At 44.6% G+C, this 19,753-nt stretch overlaps 1 protein-coding gene across 1 annotated transcript in view; it reads left to right on the forward strand.

Moving 5' to 3' along the window:
• Positions 1-19,753, forward strand: part of UBA7 (ubiquitin like modifier activating enzyme 7) — a 1,199,654-nt gene that overhangs the window by 1,019,900 nt on the left and 160,001 nt on the right. The window contains exon 24 of the mRNA XM_078661236.1: positions 14,274-14,365. Within this exon, the coding sequence (XP_078517362.1) occupies positions 14,274-14,365 (92 nt within the window). The remainder of the gene's footprint in view (positions 1-14,273; positions 14,366-19,753) is intronic.

Below are 19,753 nucleotides of genomic sequence, written 5' to 3' on the forward strand. Positions count from 1 at the left end.
TCGACTTGGGGTACTGTTGCTAACAGGGTAGGCCGAAGCCTCGAATCAGGGACGCAGATGATATATTGGTAGGTGATTCGGAAGGCCTGTCCACTGCTTTTCTGCAGACATATTCACTTTCTGTTTTCTATCAACTCTCACTGTAGTTATTCAAAGTGCACACATAACTTTCATTGCTTTTTAACTTGCAAAATGCATCTCACACTGCGGGAGGCCACAATGGCAACTGATCCACGGGAAATTAAACTTTTATCAAAATCAAAGTTGATGTGACATGAATAGGATATTGTGCTGCAAAACTAAATACTTATAAGGTCCCACAAGCGAGACCTATTGGCAATGCCAATGCTTGTTTTTTTTTCATGTTCATTTCATCTAAGTCAGACACACAGCTTTGAGGCATCCTATTGGTCACATCTTTTGTGATTTATGCCTGAGAATAAAGTATTGGTATTGTTAGCACCAGGGCCTTGTTTAAAACATAATTTATTAAATAAACTGCTGACTTTATTCCCTGTGTAGGCTGCAGGACACATAGCTAGCTAGCTATAGGAACCCGATTACACTTTTCTTCCAGGTTCACCACTTATGTTGTAATCTACAGGCTCGTTTGACTTGTGATAATTCCATAAATAAATAAACAAATGTTGCAACAAAAAAAAAGAAAACCCCTGATTACTTACGGTTTGAGCTGTGCAATGTAATACAATTGCCCTCCCATCTTTTTTTCTGCAGGAACCAACCTCAGCTGGGCAATCTCCTCATAGATGTATTCCTCAATCTCTTGGCAAATAGTGGATATACGTTTTCTTGGATGGTGCATTAAACTGTAGATTCTCGGGGCTCAATCGCTTTTGCATGATGAAGTCCAATTTCTATGTGCAAACTGGTTAACTTACGTTTAAGGAATTCACAACATTTGAACTTGTACTGATTAACCCGTTGCCCATGCATGATTATGTTAACGTAACTCCTCCTCCAGGAATGGGGAGTGGGTGTTCCGGAAAGGCGACACCATGGATAGTTTGGGAAGGACCACAAATTCTAGAGTTTGTGGGTGTTCACAAACTTTTTTCTGATCCATTCTCACCACAGCAAATGCATGGGTGGATCTCTTTCCAGTTCGAGAAATGGAAGAAAACACCCTCTCAATTGGCGTGGGTTGAGGGAAAACAGCAAGTTCCTGACTTGTTATGGCTGTGTAGGACTCCAACATAACATAACGGGTGTATTTGTAAAGCACGATTACCCAAAGGTGTCCTGGCGCTGAATAACAGACGTTTATTGTTACCCAACTCAATGGTCCTCATTTTATCGACCTCAAATGGATGAAAGGCTGAGTGGACCCACCAGGATTTGAACCTGAGACCATGAGGTTGAACACAGGCCCCTGCAATGGCTGCTTTAGTCCACTGAGCCACCAGACCCAGCTAGGGTCAGCAACCTTTGTGTCTCTTGTCCCTGCAGTCCCAACATAGTGTAGGATTTGCCTTTTAGTTTTCATGTGTTGAGGTTTCTGATTCAATCCCTATAATTCGAATGTAGGAATCAGTCTTTATAGCCCCATTAAGAAGCGAGGCAAATCAACTTGTCCCCTCAAACCAATATCGAATTTACTATAATTTTTAGTACGTTATTTATAGATAGTTCTGACATGAAGGAGTTAAAAAACATCTTAGGAAATGCTTTACCTTCCTGCTTAAGGTTCTTCACAAACTTCTAGACTGTCTGAAATGCTGTATGCATCCTCCCAGATGTGGCGTGTGCTCTGGACAAGGCCTGCAGGGCTTGCAATCGCCCGCCCCTTTCTGCCCTGCCTCCTCCCTCCACCCTGCACACAGCACCTGTTGTGGAACAAAACTGAAACAATGCTGCTGCTCTGAGGGTGCTGAGAGCACTCATCCGTCACGGTGACAAGTGGCCTCGCGCGGCCGCTGGGGGCGGGGCCTGGCACAGCGCGCCCATACACGACTATTCCCTGGAAAGCTTCAGGAGCCAAAGGACGGTCACTTGTCGACACCCCAAGAATTCTTTAAGACACAGAGACTGCCTATGACTTGTCGAGCATTACACCGCGCCGGAGCAGAGCTAGCCTGGAACCCTGGAACCATTGCTTTAAATGGGCCGGTGCTGACAGGGACATTTTACGGATTTTGGGGGCCCTGTGTCAAATGTAGTTTGGGGGCCAATGTTCTGAATAGCTTTGGATTTATGATCCAATTTCAGCTCTTTCATGTCCTTTTGGCCATGTCACTGACAACGCACGGGCCCACTCGTCCTAAATGTGTTTACATCTAATATTCATGGATAGTGAGGTGTGTTTTCAATACTGTAACACAGTAACTGCTCACTAATATTACTAATATTACTGCAAATAATCTCTGTGACAACCTCCCATTTCGCATATGTGAGGTCCTGTTTTGAGCTACGTTTTGAGGCTTTTATATGGATGTTGCATAACAACAATCTATTTAATAAGTATTAAAGGTCATCAGGGCAAGATTTTCTGCAGAACAAAGCTGGCTCTATCAGGGGTCCCCCTGAAAGCTGGGGCCCTGGGCCATAGGCTACTTTGCCCATGCCTTAAACACATCTCTGGGTGCTGATTACCAGCACTTTTTTATTTTGCGAGGGAGAGTTTTGGCACTTCTCAAGAGAAATGTAATACTTTTAATTGGAGAGTACCAGCACTTCTCAGAAACAAGCAGGGACAGAGTACCTGCTCTTCTATTTTTCCATTTCAAGCACTGTCTTGAACATATGCTAACAGAAAGCCCAGGACTCCGCCGATGCACGGAGACCTCTCATGCTTTCCCCCTCACACGCGTTGTGATTGGGTAGAGGGCCAGTTCCTCCTTCTGTGCCCCACCTCAGTGGGTGCACTCAGAAGAGTCTGTGCCCGGAGCCAGAAGTTCTCACAGAGGAATCTGCCTACCAGAAGTCGCGCCCACTCGCACGGCCCTCTGGGAGACGACAAGGCAACAGCTGTCCCTGAGAGGGAGCTGTATATCAGTCATAAGGGCTGGGCCGGGATCCGAGGCCTGCTGCTTAGAGGGGTTGGCAGCAGCTGTTGGCTGATGTTTTGGCCGGTGCTAATCATTTTCATTTTTTCCGCAGTTGCAGAAGATCTTCTTTGCCAGCTCCATCTTACCTCTTCCTCCTCTTAAGTGTCTCTCCTTTTCCCGTCTCATATCCCAAATGCTCATATGCAAGTCTCTCCTTCCTCCCTTTCAGTGGCTCCTCTAGAAAAGCAGAGCTGGCATAAGGGCCTGGCCTCTGCCCATGCCCTGAGCCTTACACACCACGAGTGGCCACCCCAGCTGCACATGGCCATCCAGCATGCTCCGCGGGAGTTGACCGCACTACAGTGCCTGGCTTTGTACCTCATCAGCCATGGGCGCCCATGCCGTACAGCGCACAGCCTTTGGGCAGGAGCCTTAGTCCAACTTCTTCAGACAGTAGCCCCCGCTGCAAAGCGCCTTTGGTAATGTTCCTCGGGATTGGTCACAGGAACTAGGCCTAATAGAGACAAGCTGTTTATTGAATAATGTGGGTGGTTTCCAAATTAATCTTTTTGGGGTTGTTTTGTGTGTTGTTGTAAAGTTGTCAACAACTGCACCATAGTTGCTAGTTCACAAAACCAGCCACGTGGGTTGCAAACCCCATTCATAAGTCAGGGTTTTTAAACAACGTGTAAATGTCGTGAGAGGATCCCTTTGAAGCTCAACCACATAGGCTTGGGCATGCTCGCCGCGCCCCTTATATGGCTTTTCAGGTTTTGATTGCAAACATAGGAACGTGTGGACACAGACCTTTGTTTACGATCATTATTGGTTCACTCGTCATTAGTGTTATGCCCATCTCATCACTTGACTGGGCTTTAGGCTGGCTGGTGCAGCAGGTCCAGTTCCTGCCATCAGTAACTTTGTCAGCTCAAACGGGTATGGGGGAGGCCATGGAAGCTGGCTTCTTTCACCCCAGTACCATACTTTCTGATAGAGAATCGTAGCCGCAGATTCATCATCTTTTGAATATTCCCCAGGTGTCAGACTGGATCCAGAAACCTTTCAATAGTACCTAGCCGGTAGGTGGGACCATGCGGCTTTGCACTGATGCTGTTCCACTCTGGAAATGATGTGCAGAGCCTATATAGGCACCACTCCAGAGCAAGGACATCAGTTCCTTTCTTTCAGCGCCACTAGATGTGGATCCAGAGCTACCGCTCATCTCTTTGAGACCCATATTTCAATTAAAAATAAATATTTCTTTCACAGTGTGCAAGGGACATGTCCCCTCCCAAAACACAGGTTTTAAGCCCTGTAAGGACAGTTGCAAACCAATGTCTAGGACAGATCGTCACCAAATTTGCCTGTGTTGCTAAGGTCAATCCAAGACTTTAAGGCCTGCAGAGACTGAGCGTCAATACGAGACCAAGAGGTGAAATTCGACATCACCAGGCACCGGAAGGCTCAGCAACAAGACTGATCCAAGTCAAAAGTTTGGTTCCTGTCCCATTCGAGGCCCAGAAGTTGCTGGGAACGTTCCAGAGGTCAGTCTTCCTCTCGATCCAAATCTCCGGTAAGTTTAGGAATAAACATAAGAAATCTAAGCAGGACTCAGCTCCTTCCTGCCACTCACACTCCCCTGAAATGGCAAGGGGGTAGCACCCTTCAATCATAATCTCGATCCCAAATTCATTCGTCTTCGAGGCTGATCCCTCAACTTGTTCTGGTACACGCCACGCCTAAGCAGATCGAAGAGTTTTGCAAGGTCATGGTTTGACTCTTTGAATCTTTGCCAAATCCCTCTGGTGAACCTATTTGCCCGATGGAGCCAAGAGGTACTCCACCTGTGGTACCGCCAGCGGATTCCCCCAATGCGCCAACTGGAACCTCAGAGCCCATAACATAGCTGGTTCCCACCTCGACAACTCCTCCGGCGCCAAGGTCCACGCTAGTCCTTGGCACATCAACACCGATGCCAAATCCTTTGACGCTGGAAGGCAAGGCACCATTGTCCTTTCTAACGTTGAGTGGTGACGGTTCGACCACAATTGAAGTCGTGCCCTGGCGCCAGTAAGGCTCCTATTTTTTCCACTTGCTCAGCCTCCACAACAAAAAATGCACACCTTATATTTCCAGTTCGGCACAAATGCTGGTAACAATTGTGATGCAAGTGATGAGATTGGCCTTTCATATCATGAAGAGAGTTGGTATGATGACCTAGAGAAGGATAGTGGCCTTCATATCTCCCCTGAATCTGGCTTCTTCTCACCCCGTCCCCGTCCCTGCTACTGAGGCGAATGGATCCCTTTGAAGCTCAACCACATAGGCTTGGGCATGCTCGCCGGGCCCCTTATATGGCTTTTCAGGTTTTGATTGCAAACATAGGAACGTGTGGACACAGACCTTTGTTTACGATCATTATTGGTTCACTCGTCATTAGTGTTACGCCCATCTCATCACTTGACTGGGCTTTAGGCTGGCTGGTGCAGCAGGTCCAGTTCCTGCCATCAGTAACTTTGTCAGCTCAAACGGGTATGGGGGAGGCCATGGAAGCTGGCTTCTTTCACCCCAGTACCATACTTTCTGATAGAGAATCGTAGCCGCAGATTCATCATCTTTTGAATATTCCCCAGGTGTCAGACTGGATCCAGAAACCTTTCAATAGTACCTAGCCGGTAGGTGGGACCATGCGGCTTTGCACTGATGCTGTTCCACTCTGGAAATGATGTGCAGAGCCTATATAGGCACCACTCCAGAGCAAGGACATCAGTTCCTTTCTTTCAGCGCCACTAGATGTGGATCCAGAGCTACCGCTCATCTCTTTGAGACCCATATTTCAATTAAAAATAAATATTTCTTTCACAGTGTGCAAGGGACATGTCCCCTCCCAAAACACAGGTTTTAAGCCCTGTAAGGACAGTTGCAAACCAATGTCTAGGACAGATCGTCACCAAATTTGCCTGTGTTGCTAAGGTCAATCCAAGACTTTAAGGCCTGCAGAGACTGAGCGTCAATACGAGACCAAGAGGTGAAATTCGACATCACCAGGCACCGGAAGGCTCAGCAACAAGACTGATCCAAGTCAAAAGTTTGATTCCTGTCCCATTCGAGGCCCAGAAGTTGCTGGGAACGTTCCAGAGGTCAGTCTTCCTCTCGATCCAAATCTCCGGTAAGTTTAGGAATAAACATAAGAAATCTAAGCAGGACTCAGCTCCTTCCTGCCACTCACACTCCCCTGAAATGGCAAGGGGGTAGCACCCTTCAATCATAATCTCGATCCCAAATTCATTCGTCTTCGAGGCTGATCCCTCAACTTGTTCTGGTACACGCCACGCCTAAGCAGATCGAAGAGTTTTGCAAGGTCATGGTTTGACTCTTTAAATCTTTGCCAAATCCCTCTGGTGAACCTATTTGCCCCATGGAGCCAAGAGGTACTCCACCTGCGGTACCGCCAGCGGATTCCCCCAATGCGCCAACTGGAACCTCAGAGCCCATAACATAGCTGGTTCCCACCTCGACAACTCCTCCGGCGCCAAGGTCCACGCTAGTCCTTGGCACATCAACACCGATGCCAAATCCTTTGACGCTGGAAGGCAAGGCACCATTGTCCTTTCTAACGTTGAGTGGTGACGGTTCGACCACAATTGAAGTCGTGCCCTGGCGCCAGTAAGGCTCCTATTTTTTCCACTTGCTTAGCCTCCACAACAAAAAATGCACACCTTATATTTCCAGTTCGGCACAAATGCTGGTAACAATTGTGATGCAAGTGATGAGATTGGCCTTTCATATCATGAAGAGAGTTGGTATGATGACCTACAGAAGGATAGTGGCCTTCATATCTCCCCTGAATCTGGCTTCTTCTCACCCCGTCCCCGTCCCTGCTACTGAGGCGAATGGTTGGTTAAGCATATGCCAACCAAAGTCTTTGGCCTCTATATCCCCACTCTGGAGGTTTAGACCAATATACTTACAGGGCAGACGTGGACTAAGCACCTCATGCCTTTTAATGAGGCTCTTATGGATACTTTGATGGGTACATGGGCTTGCTCTGGCCCCCAGGGCAACCGCCAAATTTTACATTGCCACTGCCCTAGGGGACCCTACATTTTTATCTCAGCACCCCTCCCATGAAAGCTTGGTGGTGCAAGTGTCCGTAAACAGGGCTAATCCCAACGCATTCCTGACGACCCTACCACCCCTCAATAGGAAGTCAAAACCGGTAGAGATGTACGGGAAGAGGGTGTTATCCTTCTCAAGCTTGGAGCTCAGGTCAGTGAATGTCAGCTGCCTGCCAGGGCACTATTATCACGCCATTTGGAATTCAGTGTCTTTAGCATGCCTTTAGTGGAGTGCAGCCACCCTATAGGAGGCAGGATCTGACAAGTCTTGCTGGGTTGGCATGCTGTAACATCAGACAGGTATGTCCTACAAATTGTGCAGAAGGGCTATGCCCTCCATTTCATTTCTACATGCTGCACCATCCCTTGTCACCCCCGGCAAATGACAGAGCACCATCTTTCCATTTTGCTGCAGGAAGTGCAAGCTCATTAGGCCAAAGGAGTTATTATGGGAATACCTGTTCCAGAAGTAGGACGAGGCTGTTATTCCCACAACTTTTTGGTGCCAAAGAAATACCAAGTCCTTTGTCCTATTTTAGACCTGTGCCCGTTCAACGCCTTCGGAAAGGAAAAATGCTCACACTGGCCCATGTCCAGTCCAGACTGGATGGTGGCTTTGAATCTGCTGGATGCCTAATTCTGTATGCCCGTCCTGCAGGCCCTTTGGCACTTCCTACAGTTTGTGGTGTGACAGGAGCATTTTCAGTTTGCTGTGCACCCCTTTGTCTCGGCTACATATCAGCCACCTGGAGATGAGGGCATTTAAAGCCTTCCTTCCATCCATCTATGGGAGGCTGGTATAAGTGCCCATGGACAACACCACTGCCATGAGGTACTGCAACAAACAGGGCAGGGTGGGGTCACAGACCCTCTGCCAGGAGGCCTTGTTCGTTCCCCTGAAAATTGCTGCATCACAAAGGAGTCTTTCTGGTGGTGAGCCACCTGGCAGGATCATCGAATGCCAGGGCTGGCGAGCTCAGCCATTGGCGCCTAGCAGATCACTAGTGGCAGTTAGACTTGGAGGTGGCACGAGGTCTCTTCGGTAGAGATAGGAACCTTGGCTTGATCTGTTCACCACTGCCAAGAATGCATAATGTCAGAACTTCTGCATGCTAGAGTTTACTAGGCACCTCTCTCTCTCTCTGAGACGTGCTCTACCTCAAGTGGAACTCCTGACTCCTGTATGCCTTCCCCCCTATAATACTGCTGCCCTTAGTTCTCAAGAAGAACAGGACGACTGGTGCCAAGTCATGCCATGGGCATGAGTATATGTCCTCTGATCAGGCTGCCGCTCAGAGAGGATCTGCTGTCACAGCAGCAGGGCAGGGTTCTGCAGCCAAGCCTTCGCAATCTCCACTTTCATACTTAGAGATTTAGCAGCAACAGCTTGACACCTTCGACATTCCGTCAAACATGGTTGATGTCATGTTGGCAGCAAGGCATCCCTTGACAAAAACTTTATATGTCTGCCAACTTTTTGGCTTGGTGCAGTGCTCAGCAGATAGACCCCACTCAGGCAAAATTATCTGGTGTTTTCTTGTTTGTTTTGTCCCTAGACTGGCAAGACATTGCTCTGGCCACATTTGAGGGATACCTTTCGGCCTTTTTGCGGTTTCTGGGTCAGCCCTCCTTAAGTCTCCAGTTATTATTTGCTTCTTTAAACGTATACAACACTGTTTCCACCCTTTCCCTGTGTCATGCCACAGTGGGACCTTAACTTGGTTCTCACATTTCTGATGTGCACTCCATTTGAGCCACTTTACAGCTGTTCCTTGCAGTTGCTCACCCTCTAGACAGTCTTCTTCATTGTCATAACATTGATGGGGAGTGTGAGTGATCTTCAAGCTCAGTGTCCACCCGCCGTACACTACCTTCATCCCAGACCAGCTGGTTTTACAGACATGGGTATCCTTCTTGTCGAAAGCTGTGAAGCTGTTCCAAGTCAGACAAAACATCACCTTATCAGTGTTCTGGGCTCTGCCCCATCCTCTAACAAGGAGGAGAGACTCCATTCATTGGACCTCAAAAAGAGTGTGCGCTTTTGCATTGATCATTTTAACCCGTTAACCGCGGAGGTCATTTTCCCGTGGTGCGGGCGTTTCCGTGCGCGGGTGGGGCTGCGTCGGCATTTGGACGTGCGCAGCACTACGAAGGTAGTGCTCGTGACAGCCAATGGCTGACGGCAGCAGGGAAGGGGTTAAAGATCATGGGGTGGACAATCAGCTCTATGTGGGGTTCTCATAGGAGAAGCAAGGCTATGCAGAAGAAAAACATCTCCCACTGCATCCTGTCCTACATTTTCTAAAATGCAGCCTCTGGAAGGACTTCATACTCATTCTACCAGCGCCAAAGATATTACTTTCATTAGCATGCAGAGTCCCTGTCCTAGACATTTGCAAGGTGTCTACGTCGGCATCCCTCCATACGTTCATTAAGCACTATTGTCTGGATAGCCAGGTTCATAAAGAGGGGCATTTTTGCCCACTCAGTCCTGTAGAACTTTGTTTTGAGTCCATCCACAAACCCACCTCCAAATAGGTACTGCTTTGGTATCTATCCAAAAGTTGAGAAATGTGCGGCTAGAAGTCTCTATCAGAAGAACAAATTACTTACCTTCGGTAACACTCTTTCTGGTAGAGACTCCATTTAGCTTCAGATTCTCACCAGCCCTCTCTTCCTCTGAATTCCTTGATTGGCCTTTGTCCATCAATAATATTCCAACTCCATGAATCTGCACACTGATCACACAAATCTGCTTTTGGAGGTCTGCGTCTGGGCACACGGACAGTGTGGCACAGTGGTGGCACCTATACAGGCACATGTCATTTCCGGAGTGAAACAGCATCAGTTTCCAGAACCAGTCTGCTGTCTGGGAAACAGGTGAGGAATCTGTGGCTAGATAGAGTCGCTGCCAGAAAGAGCATTACCCAAGGTAAGTAGCTTGTTAATTTGTTCCATCGCAAGTGAGACCTTTATGGGCCTAAAGGCATGGTTGGATAAAGCTTCTGGGACAAGAGCCCAAAAGGAAGATGTTTAACTGGATAAATGATGAAAGTCGACCTCTGTGGAAGATGGCCAGCTACTGCATTATCTTGAGCTTGGCTCTAGCAAGCATGGGTCACATGTTCTTAGAAGCATCATTCTCAGAAGTCTAAAGAGGGAACCTGAAAGGGACAAAGTATAGATGTTATGCGTAATTTATTCTGACATCCAAAGAGAACTATAAAGCCTATATGTTTTAGACATAATCTTTGCTCTGCAAAATATTTAATTGAGTTTTGTAAATCACCACTTGATGAATTCGCTTGCTATAATTTGTATGCATTTTTTAAAAGATTTTTAAAATTGTTTTAATGTTTTAAAAATATAACTGTTTAATCACCTTTTAATCATGTATTTGTTGACCTCAGGCGAGGTCTAAATAAAATCTAATAAATCTTTGAATCCAAAGAGAACTTGTCATGTGGTATAGGAAATAATATTCCAGCTTTAACGGATTACCCTCTCATAATGCCAGTACAATCCCCGTGGTGCAGCTAGCATATCAATATGTTAATTTCAAACTGCCTTACACAACAGTTGGCTAGATCTGTGTCATGGAAGTATGTTAAAAGTAGTGCTGTGGTTGACAGGAATTATTGTCAATACCAGATAATGGAGCAGCTTGACCATCCAGAAGTAATGATACAGTGATTCAAACAAGGAGGGAGATTTACCAAGGTTCAGAACAACACAACACAGTACAGCAACCAAAGGTGCTGCACATTGTTAAGTTATTAGAAAAACAGCGCAGTATCTACTAAGATGTGGTGCTGTTTTGCTCTCCGCCAGCACTGCCACACTTTAGGCTGTCATGTGCCTATATACACGCCCTTTTAAGCATTGAATTCGTACTGCAAGGGGACCATTCAGGTAAAAAAAGTGCTTTCACAATTTTCCCACTTTGCATGAGAAATAAACAGTGCAGCACACTTGCAAAGTTGAAAAATTGTGGAAACTTTTAAACTGTTCCTCCATTACGCCTGACTTGAGGAGGTATAATTTGTTGCCAAATCAGGGCCGGCCTGGCCGTAGCGGGCACCGGGCATTTCCCCAGTGGGCCACCAGCGTGGGGTCGGTTTTGGGCCCTTGGAGGGCCGTTTTTGTTACAGGGCCGTTTTTGCAGCATAGCTTCAATATCGGCCCATGTAACAAAATCGTCTGAAACCGGCCCTTGCAAACAGCTCCACTGCATCCCCAAACCCTCAGGAGCCGGCTGAGTTTGTGCTACTTTAGTTAAATTTTCAATCCAAACCATAATTTGTGTTAGAAAATGAATATCATCGCAACACTATGCACTGGGTTTGCGTCTCTTTTGTGACGTAAATCTGATGCAAAGTGTTATTAAATATGTGCTATCGTTCCTTCCCAGGCAAGCATGTGCATGCCAGACATTTAAACCATTTAAAGCCAAAATAAAGAAAGAAATATCCATGTTTCAAGAACTTGAAGGAGGATTTTCATGTTGTATTAACACTCTTTGACCTTAAGGTGATCTCTGAAGGTTAGGGTGGGAAATCCACCATTTCTCTGGGGTTTATTTTTGATAACTAGCTCTTTTGTTTGTTTGTTTGTTTGAAAAAGTTTTATAGAGCGCGAACAAGATCCTGGCGGATATCAGAGCGCTATACAGACAATGAATGTTACATATACATAAAAGAAAAAGAAGAGCAGATCAGTATCAAACATATGTACAGTGGCGTATTATACAAGGACGAACAGAGTAAGAAGCAATATACGGTCTGTCTCGTAGTGTGAGACCAAGGGTCAGTATAATGTCAAGATTGCTTGCTTCTATGTATCATATTCATGTGAATTTGGCCATGAGGATGGCTTTTACTTCCTTTTTGAATGAGGCCGTGGAAGGGTTGAGTCTGGTTTCTGGGGGTAAGGCATACCAAATTCTAGGTGCTATCCTAGAGAAGGATCGGTTATATGTTTTTTTCTTATTGAATTTTTGAGGTAGCAGAAGTGGTTTTTTGGCATTTCTTGAGGGTCTGATCCCCCCCGAGATTGTCAGCTTCTGTGCCAAGTAGCTGGGGGCCTTGTGATGCATGACTTTGTGCGTCATGCATGCTATTTTCAGGTGAATACGGGCTTCCAAGGGTAGCCAGTTCAGGAGTTGTAGATCAGGGGAAATGTGGGAGCTTAGTTTAGAACCAGTTATAAGTCTTGCTGCTGCATTGATTGAGGCTCGTAATGGAGCCGTAGACGTTTTGGGTAGTCCGCACAGAGGGACACATCCATATTCAACTCTAGGGATAATTAGAGCTTGTACAGCTTGCTTGAAGTCATTGGGTGGCAGGAAGGGTTTCATTTTCCGCAGTGTGTGTAACTGGAACTTTGCTCCCTTTGTAGCACTACTGATATGTTTCTGCATGTTAAGGTTGCTGTCCAATGTTATTCCCAGGGATTTCGCTGAGTCCACAATGGAGGGTTGGACGTTGAGCGCCGTAATGTGTTTGAGCCAATCTTGCATTTTGGGGATTTGTGCGGGTGGAGCTATTAGGAGGAATTCAGTCTTTAGGGCATTCAGTTTGAGATGATTTTCTGCTAGCCAGGCTTGGGTATTTCTGAGCGTTGTGTTAAGCACTTTGATGTCCTCCAGGGTGTGGATCTTAAGGTACAGTCACAGAGCAGAACACTCTGTAGCCTTAGCTGCGACACCCGTATCCAAAGTAATGCTCAACAACATACCCTGTTCTAATTCTGCGGTAATAACCACCAACTACTTCTTGCTAACCTGAAAAACCAAAGCTGTAGCTTTTTGTATAAAATGTACTAATTAGGTATATTTAATAGAGGGCATCTTTTATCTGAACTAGTTTGTGGACTAACATTAGATATAGGTAACTTAGTTAACTTCAAATGAGGTGAGTCCTAATACAAAAAGTAAATGTGTAGCTTTGCATTTAACAATGCATACATAAGATGGATAAATTAAGTAACCCAAAAATTGGGTAATAGTGACGCGTCATATACAGCATTTAAAATCAGCGAAAGTGTTCCATGAAGTACTTTATAAAACAAGCCGTGGTAATGCCAATTTCGTTGGGTTTAATGTTCTAAAAACCATTAAAACCAGACAAAGAATAGAAAGGGTGTCCATATTGAAGGTTCCCTTGCCTTTGGTACAGTCCTGATTTTGTTTCTGTCAAATAACCTTCAAATGGCAAATGGTCTTTCCAAACATTTCTTTTTTAGGTTCTATAAGACCAAAAGAAAGATTATAAAGAATGCTGCCCTGCCACACATCATTATTTTGACATGGAAACAAAAAGAGGATCATAATTCATAAGTAAGGCATAGGAGCCTTCATTATAGACTGCGTTTTAGTTCTAGAAAGAAAAATACCTGGTCATGACTGTACTAATGAAAAGCTGCCAGGAGAGAATGAAGGGGATGGGAACAGGAGAGGGTGGTAGGATGGAGGAACAAATAGTTGGGAAGAGGGAGGGATGGAAGGTACAATCAAATAGGAATTGTGGCATAGAGAAACGAGAAGAACACAGGAAAAAGAGGGAGACGCTGTAGAGGGGAACAAGAGAGGGTGGCAGGCAGGTGGAATTAAGAGCACATGGGGTCGGGGAAGGGTTGAGGTGGGAGAACTAGAGAGGGTGGTGGATTTGGAGAATGAGAAAGACACAGGGGAAAGCAAGAGGGAGAGAGAAACAAGAGGTGGAATCGGATGGGTAGAACAAAGAGGAAGACGCATAGGAGAGAGCCAGTAGAAGAATACAGAGTGGCAATGTAAGGATTGCATTGGATGCAAAAACATTCACCTTAATAGTTAATTGCAATCGATGAGAAGGCTTTTGGATAGAGTCAAGATGAATTTGACAAGCTCCATGCCATTCGCTGAAAGAGCGTGGTCAGAAATACAAGAGTTGAAGGAGGTGGACTCAATGCCTTCTTTAAGTATATTGTAAGCAAAATGTATTTTTGACAGCTGCAGTGTCATTCCATACCTGAAAACAAGTTATTTATTATTATATACATTTTATTGGATATAGATGTTGCTTGTCAAGACACAGCTATTATAGTAGGATTATAAGACAGCAATTTACGAGCAGTACATCTCTCAAATGTATAATTATTTTATGTCTTGCAGGACACTCACCAGCTGGACGTGATCATGCTACTCTATGGTGAAAGATGCTTGTATGATTATGGAAGAAACCACAAGGAGAGATTAGGCCAGAGGTATGGAGTGAGTTTCTATGTGTATTGAGTAAACAAGAATGGCTAGGAAAGTGATATATGGAGTAAAGGTAGAGTATTTCCACAGCTTTCATCAGCCGCATAGCCCCATCACCTGCCAGAGTGTGGAGGTATATAAACCTCGAGCAAGTGATCCTCATAAACGCTACAGAAAAATGTTATATATGGGGCAAATACATAATAAGACTATTCAAAGTCACTGAGAAGTTCAGGGACTATATGGAGGCATGAGGCCACAGGCTGAGTGCCTTTATTGGTCATGGAACTCCGAGGTGACTTGAGATATCATTCTAATGTATAGTAAGGGTGTATTTTATCCCATATAATATACCCCCTGCTTCTAAAACCACATTAAATGGCTAACAAGTGTCTTAGGTCTGATCTGAGGTGGCGAAGTGAGCTAAAGAACGATGATGGATTCAACCCGGATCTATGACTGGGGGTGAGTGTCTGAAAAGTTTCAGCGCTCCGTCCATCATCTCTTTGTGTTTTCTTATGTGTGACACCATCTTCTGGTCCTGCCTTTTTAGCCCATAGCACTTTATATGTTTGGATTTTCAATTTTGAAACAAAACTACATGTCCCAGATTGCAATCATCAGCAGGCAACAAAGACAGGCCTTACTGATGGTGTAACACATGACGTGAGACCTTTAACAGCTGTGCGTAAAGAGCCTTCTGAAATTAGCAGCACTGGCCCATCCAATCAACGAAATCTACTACTTTAAGGGGTGACAGAGGAGCAAACTACGTTTCTTCAGCCTCAACTCTTGAAATAAATGATTTTCGTTTCGTAGATGGAGCAGCTCCCCACATTCCTGCCGGCTGTCTTTGTCTGCATTCCTTCCAAGAGGCAATGCGGGGAGTTGGAACGCGGCCTCAAGCACTGTCTCTGTGATGTGAAAGTGTATTTTAAAAGTACTGCTGCTACATACACAATGCTTGGCTTATGCACACCAATTCCTGCAAGCTGGGTGATGGTCGCCGTGTCCCTTGAGCACTGTGACATCACGCGTGACTCGTAATAACTTATTATAAATAACTGGATGCATCATTTTCTTATTCTAGATGCATTCTGACACCAAGACTCTCCTATAATATTAAAATGCAGTGCATTCTAGGACGAATACGAGCTTTTATGTGGATTGCGGTATATTCTGATAACTCGTGGCCTACCGGAGGTCCTACTACAGGAACAGAACCCCAAAATGTAATGACATGCCATGGTCAATTGTGCCCTATCCACATGGGAATAGCATAACATATCAAGCCCAGTTCAGGACCGGACTGGCCATAGCGGGCACCGGGCAATCCCCCGGTGCGCCGCATGGGTGGGGGCCGGTTTTGGGCCCCTGGGGACCGATTTTGTTACTGGGCGGCCCTGTACCAAAATCGGCCCTGGCAAAGAGCTCAGCGGCACCTCCAACAAGCCCCACCCCCCGAGTGGGGGGGGGGGGGCACCGAGCACTTTGCCAGGGCCGGTTGTGGTTCCCAGTCCGGCCCTGGCCCAGTTCCTTCTATTTTACTGAGGACTCATTTTCTGCTCTCTTGGGAATACTCATGGACGTCTTATAGGGGTCGCCAGTGGTCGCAGTTGTGACCCCAAGCTTGCCCCTGCCACTGCCTTTGCAACCCCTGACCTCAGAGGTGGCAAAATCAGTGCCAAGAACACAAGGGTGTCCCGAATTATCAGAGTCAGGCTTTAACCTAGGTTTTCTGCTCATTTTTATTACATTAATAGAGAATAATAGTTTATTATTCACTAGTAGTGTACTAAAAGGTGGAGCAGGAAGATCTGGACCTTCACTGGCGTCTTAGATAAGAAAGAAATGTTTTTATTGTATGTTGTGTGTGTGCATGTGGGTGAGAGTGAGTTTGGGTGAGAGCATGTATTTGCGTGAGCATGTATGTTTGTATGTGGGATCGTAGATGTGTGTGTGAGTGTCAACGTGAGTAATTATAAGTGAGCCAGAGTAAGCGTGAGTGAGTGTGAATGAGTGATTCAGGATGGACAGTGAGGGCATGAGAGTAGTTGAAAATGAATGAATGTAAGTCAGTGCTAATGATAGAATAGTGTGAGTAAGTGAATGTAAGTGAGCTTGTGTAGTTATGCTTGCAGATCTGCTGTTGGACCTGGCATGTTTCTTTGCTTATAGAAACACCCTTGACAAAATGTTGGCAGTGTGATACTGGAGGCAATACTTGCATTTGGGATACCCTTGGCAAAATTGTATGTATTGCTTGGGCGAAAGGACCACCATGACAAACTGCTGGTCCTAGCAATGGAGCTAATTGTTTACTTCAGGGACTCTCAGGACATTTAAAAAACATAATTGGGAGAATCGTGTGGACTGTCAGATTTCAGTAGCTTGGCGCACCATGAAAGGACTTGAATATTTAGTGAATGTTTTTTAGAGTGATCCAGCGCTCCTATTGAAAAACTGTCTCAATAACACTACCTATCACCACAATACTCACCATTAATCATGAATCACTTATAAAGGCCCATTCTACCAATGAGACAAATTTTGAGCGACTGAATCAGGTGGTATGATTAACTAATCTATTCACATATTATTTACAAAATTATTTACAACAGCTGTTTATCTATTCTTACCATGGATTTAACATTTATCAATTATTAATCAGACCACCAAGGCGATTGAATCAACTGATGGTAACTAGATCATGAATAAACAAGACCAGCTTGTCCTTTCAAATCTAATTTTATTAACTTTATTTTTCATGAAGAAAAAGCATTTACGTTTTAGAATCTTTATTTTATGAGCAAATAAGAAAGCAGCATTTTAATAAGGAAATGAATTAATAAACTGACATTTTCAAAGCAAGCTCAGAAACATGAAATATTAGCAGAATAATAGTTCCCATTCCCTAAATCTATTTCCCTGTCTATTTCTCACTTCACCTAGAAAGGAAAAATCATTTAAAGTCTGCTGTCCTTACGTGCGCCAAAAGTCCAACAGCATCTCACGTCAATCAGGAATCGGAAAGAAGAGAGTTTTTTCTCTGCTCCGAGTGTCAGGTTTTATACCTTTCTTTCTAGCTAAACTTTCTACATTTTACATTCTTTTGAACGAATCCGAGCTTTTCATTGGCTGTCCTGTGTCAGTCCATGATAAAGTTTGTTAGGTCATCTCCGTTTCTTGACCAGGTCCAGGCTTTACATAAGCCCTATTGTCTTTCATTTCCACCTCTTCCAGCTTCCTCAGGAAAGATACTTTTTCCAAGAGTTTCAAACATTTACTTCTTAGCCTTGGCAGACACATTAAGTTTCTGTCCTTGAGCCTTTTCTCCGTGAGCACGTTCAACTCAGTCAAAGAACTGCTTTTTCAAATAATGATGACTGCAGTAAAAATCTTCACAGCTACGCATGTGCAAGACATCGCTTTGGACAAGTTTTCGTGTCTGCAGCTCTGTCAGCCATGTTTTCTGAACCACCTTTAGGCCTCACTTCGGAAACTATTATTAAACAAATACAAGACATCAATTAATTAAAGAATTGAAACCCATTCTGTTACCCACCCCCTTTACTAATTAATCCCGTTAATTATGTTACCTAGCAGAAGCACAAATAAGCAGCATTATATTTACTTCTCCTTTGAGAACTGCTGCACGAACTCCTTGAGCTTTTGTCACAGAAAGACATAACATAAGCACACAAAATAAGCACATGCTATTAATTAAACAGCTGCATTTAATACTGACAAAGACAATAGACAAGGTTAGTTTATTATTTCTTCTTTGCGTTTGCAACATGAAGCACATTAGTTTGTCCCGCGTGTACTGATGTATGTATTCTTTAAACTAAGTTGATTAGTATTTTCACCACAAACATATTAATTCAATTATAGTTATGGGAGATTAACTTCAAAAGTTCGAAAAAAATCTTGTTCATCACCTTGCTCCATCAAGAGCCTATGGTTTGTTTGCAAATGTATGTGAAAATGTGCACTAAAATGCACTAATAACACCCATTTCTTTCAGAATTGTTACAGCGAAGAGAAACACCCACTCTTTGTTCTTCCCTAGAAGAATATATATAATATTATTTATGCAATTATGTAACTTCAGCAATGTTAATTATTGTGATGTCATCAAGAGGAAGGTTATGTAACATTACTTCTTGGGACGATGCAGGGTCAAAGGTCATATGATGTCACTTCTCCTACCCCAGGCATTTTGCTGAATCGACGCCCATGGATTAAGTGGGTTAATTCAGGCAGAAATTTGTACACACACACACCTCCGGTCTCACTCATTGCTGTGCACAAACTCAAGCCTGGTCCACCTCAATCACTCCCATTTTCTTTAACGGAGACTCACATTAGAGAGTTGCTTTTATTCTTTTAAATCTCTTGAGTTCGGGAGGCTGTCATGGTCTTTGTGGACACCTAGAGGTTGCACATGTCTGATAGTAAAAGGAAGATACACTCATCTTAATCCGCAGTACTTCCGCCATGGAAATCGGATTCATCGGTCTGTTGTAAGAGCAATATAGCCTGTTTTTTCAAAGACCTCCTTTGCTATTTTGGCCCATGTGCCTCTTAATGTTTGAGGGTGCTACTCGAGTGATGTGAGCAAGTAGTGGTGAGGTGGGCATGTACTGTCAGGAACCAAATAACTGCACTTTTTTTAGGGTCGAGCCTGCAAGAGCATGCACTCGCGCTTGCATCTCGCTTATGAGACACTGTTATTAACAAAAATGGCTTGGAGCCCGTACATTGCTTACTATTTATTGGCTCGCGTGGCACGCTTCTTTACAGCCTCATAATTCATCAAAGCAGCCCTAGCATTCCGTTCCTCTCTGTGGAGCAGGGACCAAGCACTGATTGATTCAACTTAATCAGTGCCCGTCCGCTGCTCCTGATTGAGATACTGTTTTGTTCTGTTCAATTGTTAGTGCCGTGCAAACAGAAGGCATGTGACTGGCAAAAAGTACCAAGCAGGATAAACAAAATTGCAAAGATTTATTTCCTATAGTTAACTTTAGTCTTTTCTTACTTTGCACTCATGTTTTCTTTTGTTTTTGATTGTGAGTGCTGTTCTCAAAAGATGAGGATTATCTTGTTACAATGCTACATTGTTTCTTTCTTATTCATAATTTCTGAAGTGATGCTTTAACACATAATCGTGCATAACACCCCAAATCCACCCCACTTCAATCCACACCAATCCACCACACCTCACCCCACACCAATCCACCTCACTCAATCCAGTCCACCCCATACCAGCTCAATCCACCATACTACAGTTTACAACCCTTCAATCCTCCCAACATACCCCAATCCTCCCACCCCACTCCCAAGCCAAAACAATCTGCCCCATTCCAATCCAAAACAATCAACCCCAA

This window comes from Lissotriton helveticus, chromosome 9, assembly GCF_964261635.1.
Source record: "Lissotriton helveticus chromosome 9, aLisHel1.1, whole genome shotgun sequence".
In the NCBI taxonomy this organism is placed as follows: Eukaryota; Metazoa; Chordata; class Amphibia; order Caudata; family Salamandridae; genus Lissotriton; species Lissotriton helveticus.